The following is an 11,232-nucleotide window of genomic DNA, read 5'->3' on the forward strand; positions in this document are numbered from 1 at the left end:
AGCCTTTTTTTAATTGATTTTGAAAATAATTCGTATTTAGTAAAAGTGCTCCATTTGAGCATTTGTCGTAAATGTGGCCCGCTAACCAGGACAATAATATTTAGCGCGAATATTGACAAAATACAGGGCAACACACGGGCAAAGTTCGAAAATCCTAAAATTTATAATGTAAAAAAAAAAAAAAAAAAGTTAAGCAATATCCCGCAATGTGCCACGTTCGCGATTTTTCTTTGCTAATTAACGACATTATCACTCGGTAGTAAATACTTGAATCAGTCCTTCCTACGCGTATTTTGTCGGTAAATATTTTTACACCCGTCGACGCAGCGGATGTTTACGGAGAGGTGCCCGAAATGGCAACATTGCGCAATCCGCAGAAAGCGCTTCGGACTAAAAACGTGCTTCTAATTTATTTATTATCTTTTCTTCGCAAAACAAAAGTTGGTTTTGTTTTTATGGGCATTGAGTCAACAAAATATGTTTCTTTTATTCCTCGTCCAAATTAAAAATGGTCACCGGACATGGTCGGCCGAACTTAGCTGAAAACGCTTGCCCTTCGAGAGGAATAGTAGATAGCTGCTTGTCGCGTGTTCGCGGGATCTGCCGCAAGGTGGCTGAGGTTGTTTACAGATCTACCTTGCAGCTGGCCAGCCACCACTGACAATATCGATTAGGAAGAGGAGCTGCCCGACTCCTGCAAATCCGACGTTCCCTGAAAAGCTCAATACCCTTGGTACCGCTTCTCTCAATTATATAAAGCTGCACGCTAGAAGATAAACCAAAAACAAAACAAAAATGTTTGTTGCCGCGATTCTGAATCAAGGGTTCCGCGCAAACTTGTCATAACGCATATCTTCTTATTACTAATTAGGCTGTTGCAGGTTAAGAATAGCGAGGTAATCTCGACCCAAAAAAGCGACTCGCTCTTTCCACTTTAGCAAAGCGAACGCTGAGGAGGAGAGGGAAAGGAGGAAACTACCAATCGCGTCACAGCACAGGCGTCACAGCACAGGGAGAACTGTGCTGTGACGCCAGAACGCTGAGCTCTGAATGGCTCTGATTGCAACCATAGTGGGTTCAGGCAGCTAGCATTGAGGTCTGCTCACTATCCTTCCAGTCAGAGCCAATCACAGCTCGCCGTTGTGACGTCACCGCTGCTACCCCTGCGCAGGAAGCAGACGAAACTTGCACTCCACACTCTAAACCTGCAACAGAAACGCGCAATCCTGTGGTGCATGAACTATCGCCACCGCAACACGTTCCAACGCACCGAAACGAAAATGTTCCCAATAAAAACAACCAAAAAAACGTTGGGTCGGTGAAAGTCGGATGATTGACCCATACCTTCGAACGGAACCTGAGGGCACAGGAAAACAGTTCATTGAAATATTTTACCTACAAACGAACAAATAAGAACACGTCACACGCTAGTTTAATGACAACGAGGAAGCGCTGCCACGAATCCGTTGGGCAGTTTGTTAAATACATTTGTACACGTCAGAGTGGTACGAGTGTGCGCTCGTCTACGCCACAAGCACAGAGGGGAGTGGAAAAATAGATCGAGGAGGAGGAAAGGCGTCCCGTTAAATGCGACAGTTCACCCGCCCGACGTCAGGAGGAACAAATGCGGGACGTCTGGGTGAGAGAGCCAGTACGATTTAAAAGCCAAGGCCTCGACTTCTACGTTGTACTGACAGATCGAGCCGCCGACGGACTTGGAACGACCGCACAGACACTCGGTGCTCGGGAATCCTGTCAAGCGCAAACAGAGGCGAGCACGAAGGATGGGACGCGGAGTCAAGAGCTTGTCCCCGCGTCCCATCCTTCGTGAAGGTCTTTCTTTGCGTTTGCGAGTCTCTGAGCATCGTGCAACAACTAGCTGAACAAGGGGCCCTCGGGTATCTCGTACGTGGGACGCTCCTTTTGCCCACCGCTACGGCGACTTCAGGGAACACCCTTAGCACTTCGTACCAGCGCAGGAGTTTCGTGGGAAGGATGTCCATCGGAGACTTTTTCGAGATTTTGCGGGCCGTGCGCTTTGGCATTTTCACGTTTTGGTGGTCAGATTTCAACCTGGCTGCGGTCACGGGTGCTGCCCGTGGTCTGGAAGTTTTGCTAAGGAGCTGCACGCGAACGACTACACGTCTTGCGACTGAAAATCATCAGTAAGCCGTCAGCTGAAATGGCCGCTTTTTCGTTCCCCGGGAATGCTCTATTTAGCTGTCCACCGACAGATCAACACCATATCGCCCCAGCTTCCCGACACTGTTTCTAAAAGCTCAGGAAGTGGCATTTTGGAATGGTAACCATCGCCAATTGGACTAGGCAACAAAATGGCGGCTCGCACGAAAGAATTGGCGAATGGGCGTGTGTACGATACTATGGTGCCTGGAGCGCCATCCATAATGATACTGAAAGCGTAGCCGGCGTAGCTCACTGCGTGGCTCTAAACCAGCCGATCCAAGCAGGTGTTAGTGCTTCAGGGAGCTGGCGGAAGGCCGTTCGAAAGCTGTCGGGGCCCGACTGGGGCTAGAGGCGAGGCGCCGCGCAGACGACAAGCTGCCGACGCTCAGCCGAGTGCTGCGCGCGGAGGAAGCGTTCGGGGAGGGGGGAACGCTTCAACGTGACGATCGTGAACGACGTCGGCGGGACACCCGACGGATTTGGGCCAGAGAGCCGATGCGGCCGAGCCGGAGGGTGCGCCGGGGAGCAATGGCCGCCTCTGATGTAGCGAATTGCGCGGGCGGAGAGTGGGCACTGACTCTGTGAAGCGTCTTTTGTTTTCTGCCTCGCGGTTCGATTTTAAGGATTTCCCGGGGAATGTGATGCGCTCTAAAAAATGTCCGCGTGGCGCAGCGACGGGAAGGCGCCGCGAACAGGATTGTGCCGTCAGCGACGGGCGCGGTGAACGAGAGAGCGAGCAATGATGGCCGGACTGGAGAGGTGCTGACACAGGTGGGGACAGCCCCTGCTGCCAGGAGCCGAAAAGCGAGATAGAAGGGCCGAGATAGCAGAAAGACGGCAAGCGCAGAAAGATGGCGACGGGACGTGGGCCGCGCGGCCGTAGGCGGCGGGCGCGCCGAGCAGGGTCCTCCCTGCCGCCTCACCGTCCGTGGTCGAGCAGACGCGCTGAGCCGGCGTCGCAGCGGCAGCCCCTGCGCGAGCAGGCGGCGTATCCGAGTTCGCAGACGCGCACGCAGCCGCGCAGCGGCCAGTACAGACACAGGCAGGGCAGCACGACGCTGAGTAGGCCGAGGCAGGACCACCGCACGCAGCGGCGGTGCGGCGCGCACGAGCACGGCTTGTCGGCGCAGGACACGTCCGTGTCCAGGTCGTAGTCCTTGGCCCAGTGGTAGAAGAGGCCCTTGACGCAGCACACGCACGAGCAGTAGTCGACCAGGGCCCCCGCCGAGCAGTGCACCTTGTCCGAGCAGACCCAGCGCGACGGCAGCGGCCGGGGCCCCTGGCAGGCGTCGCAGCGGCAGCGGCCGCAGCGGCGGCAGATGATGGAGTCCTCGTGCGCCGCCGCCTTGCGCTCTTTGGGCTGCGACGTGACGGCATCGGCACCCGGCCGCAGTGGCGTCTCCACGTACTCGTTGAGGCGACGGGCGACCCCCGGCCGCGGCTGGCCCAGCGTTATGACCTCGCGCGAACTGCCGCCATTTTCGGCCATGTCACTGAAGCGGCCGCTCGACGGGTCGACGCGGGTCCGCGCTACGCCCGAACACCATGGGACGGCGGCGCGCCGGCGCTCGGCGACCGCTGACGTCGACGTCCGCCCTCACGGCCGGCCGCTGGCTCGCCGCGCCGTCCGCTCGGGCGAGCGGCTCCTCTGCCGGGGCCCGCTTTGGGCCGCCGGCCACATCGCACACGCACACACACGGGACACCGGGCTTGCGGGAACAGGGCCGCAGGGGCCGGGACTCCTCGGCTAGGCCTAACGGCGGTCCCTCCGCCAGCGAGCGTCCAAGAATGGCTTCTCGGCGGGGCCTGCCGCGGCGCTGCGGTAGCCGCGGGACGCGAGGGCCCGCCAATCGCAGCGCGCCTCGCGCCGTGACGTCGCGCGTGACGCACTGTTTTTTCAATGGGGGTCCCTTCGCCCCGGCGCTGGCCGTCGGCAAGAAGGCGTTTTTCTTCAATGAAAAGCGGGCACGCACGCGCCGTGCGCGCCGCCCGAGCAGTCGTTCCCCCGCAGTTTCCGCCGATGCTCGACGGTCGCCAGGCGAGGTGCCCGCTTCCGGTGCGCCGTACATGGCCCGAGAGGCACGTAGCGCACGTAGGCGCGCAACTGGAGCGCTGCTTGGGCGGCGCGCCGCTACCTCGGGGGAGGGCGGAAGTGCCAAGGACGTCCGTTGGCCGCCTCCATCGCCCTGCCGCTTGGGCCGACAGCGGACCAGCGGCCGACAGCGACCACCCCGAGTGCAGCCGACCCGGATCTGGGGGCGCACCAAGTCGTCATTGGGGGAGACGACGAACCTTCCCTGCCTCGGAGGGCCGCGGGTCTCGAAATTACTAAATAAACAACGTAAACAGTGCGCGATCACCGATTCTCGGTGTCTCCCAGCTTGTTTAAAAGCACCCCGGAACAAGCGCCACTCAAACATTATCTTAGCGCGTCATGTGCAACGTTATCCAGCCCGCCCGTTTAATGAGTTCGTCTTTTATAACAGTTGTCGGATTTCATCTTTACATCCCGTCTGTTCGGAGGCCCACCGGAGCGCAAAACAGCGAGCTCCTAGCAAGGGCGTTTTCCGTTCAACCGATGCCAAGTCGAGGGGGGTGCCTTGGGGACGCGTCGCTGACCGAGGCTGCCACGAGCGCGTTTCGGAGTAGAAAATACTCGCGACGTTTTCCCGGGCGCACTTCGTGGGCGGAAGAAAGCCCGCCGGCAGAGAGGGGAACCTGTTCATTGACGCGGAGGTAATTCAGGGCTCGGGAGAGCGAGGCCAGCGACGCACCGAAGGAGCCCGAAGAAAGGGCGGGCTATCTTCGCCGGAAGCGGGCGAGCAGGGGACCACAAACAAATGGAGCGACTCGCCAGAGCAGGGCCGCCTGGACCGCGCCCGAGCGCGCGCAAGCTTCCGCAGCCAATCGGAAGCAGCTCACGCGTGCCCTCACGCTCCCTAGCAGCGCTCGATCGCATTATCACGTGGTGTTTCTCCGCCGTGCGATTGGCTGGATAGGTCCGTCGGGGTTCGTCCCGGTCCGTTTGGGAAGCAACGTCGGGCGGGGCGGACGTTCCCTTCTGCCAAAATGCGGAGAAAGAGGGAGGCCCTCGAAGGCAAAAACGAAGCAGCAAAAGGCGAAACACGACGGGGAGGGAGGGCGAGGCGCCGCTTCCGCCGCGGTTTTTTCAATGGCGCTGTTTTAAAAACGCGACGCATGGGGGCGCCGAGAAAGAAAGGAAACGGAAGTTGGGCGCCATCTGTTTTTTTCCTTTTTTGTTTTTCTTTTTACCCACACTCACGTCCTTCTGCTACTTGCGCCGTCGTCTGCTTCTGCTTGTTTCGGGGATGGGGGCTTCTTGAACACTTCGTTCGCCCCTTAGCTGACAGCGCGGTGGAGGCTACGTGACCGCTGTACCAATCACACGTCGACCTCTCGGCACGTGATCGCGCTCCTGCCCACAGCCACGCGCGGAGAGCGGGATCAGGCAGTGAAAGGAAGACGGCTGATTGGTTTGTCGAGTGCGTTGCTCCCACCGTACTGTCAGCTTCTGGACGAACGCGAGGTTCTTTTTTGCTCCCACCGAGGGCTGCCTCCATTTCGACGGGAGGCGAAGGGGAGGGCGCCCCGCAGGCACAGCTGTTCTTCGGCCCGTGGAAGAAGACGCCCGACGTTGCTTGCCGGCACCGCTGGCCACTCGAGGGGAACCCCTTCGTCGCAGCGCGCTGGTCGCTGGACTTCCGGCCGACTGGGACCGGACCGCGAATGGCCAATGCCGCAGCCGGCACTCCAGAGGGAACTCGATTTGGCGGAAAGAGCTTCAATCCAGAACCACTGAGTGGAGAGGGGCGCTCCATCAGCAGACGCTGGTGCGGTGCGGGTCGTACGTGTGCATGCGTACATATTTACTTGCGAGGAAATCAATGGTCAAGTATATTGGTGGCTTCAGGAAGTAGCATTCTGCTTGTATGTAAAGCCAGGCAACTAATTAAAATACGTATGCGCCTGAAAATAAATAAATAAAAGAAACCGTATTTTAGCCATACTAAGAAGATGTCACAAAGTAAGTGTAGAAACACCTCATCAGTAAAAACAAAAATAATAATTCAGAAAGTGTATTTAGTTAATATGGGAGAAATTAGCTTCATAGAGCGAGGTATGACTAATAATAATAATAATAATAATAATAATAATAGTAATGTATATCCTGAACTTTATATATGTTTTCAAATCTTCAGTCAGTAATTGAATACATTTTTATTGGCATCAATAAATTTGTCTTTGTGAAGTTCACATAACCGCTCGAAACCGACACGGGAGGACGATACTCGAAAACGCCAGCTGCTGAGTCTGCGAAAACGTGCTTTTCTGGTCGCTGATCGGCAGTGTTAAACACCGGGTCGCGGGTATGCCAAGAAGGACTGTAAGCGCATGTAATAGATCTAAAGGCAAATACACTAAATATGCAAAAAGAGGGATAATAAATGTTACGCTTCTAACAAATCCCGTACAGAACGCCTTGTGGCATAAAGAAATAAAACTCCTTACTGCGTTCGAGGCCATGACGATGTCGAACGCAGACTGAACCGCCGCCACAAAATTATCTGGAAGTTTGCGACATAGTACACTCGTAACAAAGGACATGAAATTTCACTGTGGGATTGTTATCATGGAAAAACTGAGTATCTTTCGTCCGCACCATAGGTGGCAGATTGTTTTGCAGATTATTTTAGTCGATTCTATACACGATTGGTCAGCCAATTATTCGACCTAGTTACCTAGAAGTAAACTGCCAGGATGTTTAATCGGGTTTCAGAGCAGATATGGATGAAATTGAGGAAGGTACCAGAAACCCTAAACCGAAGTCGTCTAATGGGGTAGATTGTTTTCCGAGCTTGATAACCAAAGGTTGTGGTGACTTCTTCGCACCGATTTTGAGACAGTTATTATCGGCCTGTTTCTTTACCCTGCAGCTTTTCTAAGGTGTTTGAGAAGATTATTCTAAACGTATAAGTTATTCCTTTTTTTTTAATTAACGGCTTCGCAGCATGGTTTTATTGCGAGACGGTCAGTTGAAACCAACTTGTGCAACGTTTTACACTTCGCTGCGCCAATTGTTACGAACAGGGGGCAGGTAGATGCTATATATTTTGATTTGTCTAAAGCAATCGGCAAAGGTGATCATGAGTTATTGCTCCACAAATTATTGTTATACGGTTGCTGCTCTGAAAAACTACTCTGGTTTCAAAGTTTTTTTTTTGTCTTGTCGTACGAATCATGTTAGAATTTTTAGTGTTCATTCTAAACGATTTTCCTCAACTTCAGCTGTCCCCCAGGGGTGAAGTCTTGGGCCTCTTTAGTTTCTTATATTTGTAACCGACATAGAATCGTGTGGAAGAAAAAAAAAAAAAGAAAAGCTGAGTTCTTCCTGTTTGCGGATAATATTAAGCTTTTTATGCGCGTTGCTACTCCTCTTGATTGCAATGCTCTTCAGCACGACGTGAATAACACACTGCCATTATGTTTGGAGAATAATTTGCTACTAAATCCTATCAAACTAAGGTTGCCTCTTTGAGCAGATGACAGGCTGTTATGCATTTTAATTACTTTTTATGGGAACTCCAGTCGAACGCGGGAGTGTAATGAAAGATTTCGATGTGTGCCTTGATAGCGCGTTGTCATTCAATGCTCATGTTTCTTTTGTTGTTTGCCGTGCTATGAAAACTCTTGTTATTATACCTCGTATAAAGGCCCGTTCACACTCTTGCGACTGCTTGCGACCTCTTAAACCTGGGTTCCTTAAAACTTGTTAAACCAAAAAATACACTGGTGCCATCTATTGGGAAGCAGTGTAAACTCGGCGGTCCGGCATATTTTTTTTCTATTTCTCAAGCATTATCCTTTCTTTCTTGGCTCGAAATACTTTTGACAATGTTATAAACGAGCCTTTCTATGGGTATTACGCACATTTGACCTCGAAAATCCCGCAAAACCTTCGCTCTTGTGAAATGCAGTTCCAGGGTCACCGCATAGATGGCGCCACAGTGTCAGTGTGTTCCCTCATTCTAAAAACATTTAAGAAGTTGTAAGAGATCTCGTCTCTCTCAGTCGTACTCGGTCGCAAGAGTGTGAACGGGCCTTAACTCAAAAGTTCATACGCCCTGCTTGTATGATTCGTTTTTTTTTTGTGTGTGTGTGTGTTTTAGTTTGTTCACGGCTTGAATTTACCTCGGTTGTTTGGAATTCCCTAACACGTACACAGTCTCTAAGCATTGAATAGGTGGAAAAAAGAATGATACGAATTTTGTATGACATACTTTCAACGTCGCTTTTATTATGATATTGAATTTCTTTTAATAGTGTTTTACTTAGGTCTTTGTCAAATAGAAAATTCAAGCGTAATTTGATTTTTTTTTTCTTCTTTTTTTTGCACGAGGTGGTAAATAGTTGGACTGATTCTAACCCACTTCTGAGTTAAGTCGATTTTCATGTTCCTTGCTGCGTTACCAAAAATGTTCCTGTCGTTTACGTTCAATCTATGTCTAAACTCCCACCACCATCCCGAATGCAAATTTCATTTATTAGAATCGCATCCTCTAGCTTGGACATTTTCACGAATCCCTCAGTTTTTTTACCGGGACTTAGTTTAGATGACAGTTGAAACTGTAGTAAATTTTGTGTGAAGCGGTGCGGCGTGCCCACTATTTGTAGCCCTGTTCATTTGTACATTTGATGCTGCGCGTGTGTTGTGTTTCTTATTATTATCTTCGTGTATGCGCCAATATGAAGACCCGCGTGGTTGTTTTCGAGCATATAAAAGAAACGAAATAAATAAATAAATAGAAATGCGTGTGATGGTCTTCCTAATTACACTAATTTAGCGCGAAGAACAGACAATATATTTCTAACATAAATCCCATTTGGGCGTCGGCTGGCACACTGAGCTCGAAACTTCGCAAAATAATCTCGGGAGGCTAATGCTATATTCGGTCTTACGTGCACTTGTTTTGACCCCTCACTTTACAATTCTGTGCATTATCATTCATGCGCGCTCTGACATTTTATAGGCTGCCACATATCATCGCGACTTTACAATTTGGACATCCACTTTTGCTGGTGTTGAGAACATCACATTTCACGAGAGAACTGAACTGTTTAAAATGGTTAAGCACCTGACGTCGTCGCAATATAGGCTAATAATTACTGCGAGTTTTTTTTTTTTTTTTTTGCTGAAACAAGTTTAATTTGTTGGTGGAAAATGCACGATGCAGAAGATTCGCGATCTGTGCAAGTCATGTATTCGAGAGACACAAATTATTTTTGCTTGGTGAAGCGTCGTGAGGAACGGCGCGAGCGTCTGGCACCACAAAAATGCGCTAGCGGCGTTCTTGCGAACAAAGTAGTTTCCGGGACCACGCTTTCTGATCTATGCCGAAGTTGCGGAGCAGAGGAACCTCTATAACACAGTATGTTTTCTGTTTTCTTGACGTTAAGTAGTCTCTAATCCAGTTAATCATAGCAATATTAATATTTAAGCCTTCACGTTTTTGTAGTAGTATGGAGTGAGATAGTGTCAAAAGCTTTTTTGAAATCTAAAAATATAAAGTCAGTTGGGTCTTTGTTATGAAGTTCTTTCTTGATATCCTAATAAACTTTAGTCAACTATGTTGTACATGAGAAACCTTTCCTAAATCCATGCGGATGATCGTTAAAATCTCAGTTAAACTAGGGTGTTTCATTAGAACTACGTACAAGACGTGTTCAATTATTTTACAACAATCTAAGGTAACTGAAATCGGCCTGTGGTTCGACACACCAGATTTCGATCCACTTTTAAGAACCCGCACCACATTAGCAACCTTCCAGTCATCGGGTAGCGTTCCCTCCTGAAGCGATTTAGTGTGTATTACGTGGAGGTGCTTTGTCACTTCGCCAGAAAAACGTTTCAACACTTTATACGAAATTTCATCAGGACCAGATGCTTGCGATTTTTCAATACGTCCAACAAATTGGCAATACCACTAACAGAGAGGTCAACGCGCTTCATTGTAGCATGTTGATTGCTGACAACCTGTGATGAGGCAGGTTCATCAGGGAGGAATACTGACTTGAAAAAATTATATTTAGTACAGTAGCTTCATAAGATTCATTTGTAATTATTGTTCCTTCATGCTGCAAGTTTGAAGCTCTATTTTATCTTTAGTACACCGTTTCATATATCGCCAAAACTTAATTTTGTTTTTACTTTGATAGCTTACAGTTAAACCTCGAAGAAACGTTTTTCGACTATCATTCGATTTTAATGTATACAGCAACGCTAAATCTCTTAACCCACAAAAAATATCTCCAGATACATTTTCTTACTACTCGGTACATAATCTGTCATTGAGACCAAAAATACTTTGCTTAAATACTAACCGTAACTCATTAACAATAAAGTCTTCGGCTAAACACTGAAAGGACAAAAGACGGTTCTGTTTTTCAATAGAGAAGTTTTCGCATTATCTGCCTTTTCGTTTTTTTCTTCTAGGCTCATTAATTTTAGATTGGCAAGCAGCTACGGGCTTTGTTAAAATAAGGATTGTAATAGGGTTGTCATGCCCATGTTTTCAAGGAAGTTTTTTTTATAAAATAACGAAACATGTCCAGACAAAAAACAAACAAACAAAAAAAAAAACGTAATTCAAAAGATGCTTGTTTTTTTTTTTTTCGTAAAAATTCGCGTTTGAGAGGAGTTGAAACAACGATTTTTCGAATTGCGCGTAGACGCAAATTTGAGGGCCACAGGAATGAATTATGCAACTTTCTACAACGTAAATATTTTTATGTTGAAGACACAAATATTTAGCGCCCCCCACTTGTCTACCTGAATTGGAGGAATGTATTTTATTGAAGGTTATATTTTAGGGCAAAATAAAACTACAAACTAGGCCTGTTGCGCAACCTTTTCATCGTTAAAACTTTTTCGGCGTTTTTTGGCAGATTTTGAAATTAAGTTTTAAGATAAACTTCCGTACAGAGTATTTATTTATTTATTCATTCATTGCTAAGAAAAATTTAGCGTTC

General features: G+C 49.1%; 1 protein-coding gene across 1 annotated transcript; it reads right to left on the reverse strand.

Moving 5' to 3' along the window:
- Positions 1–1,414: 1,414 nt before the first annotated feature.
- On the reverse strand, positions 1,415–3,989 carry LOC8030550 (protein sprouty). The gene has a single exon (XM_029984237.2). It carries the CDS (start codon positions 3,671–3,673, stop codon positions 3,104–3,106), a length of 570 nt encoding a protein of 189 aa, XP_029840097.2. The 5' UTR covers positions 3,674–3,989; the 3' UTR covers positions 1,415–3,103.
- Between the last annotated feature and the right edge of the window lie 7,243 nt (positions 3,990–11,232).

Source organism: Ixodes scapularis, unplaced genomic scaffold, assembly GCF_016920785.2.
Source record: "Ixodes scapularis isolate PalLabHiFi unplaced genomic scaffold, ASM1692078v2 PGA_scaffold13__105_contigs__length_92229423, whole genome shotgun sequence".
Classification (NCBI taxonomy): Eukaryota; Metazoa; Arthropoda; class Arachnida; order Ixodida; family Ixodidae; genus Ixodes; species Ixodes scapularis.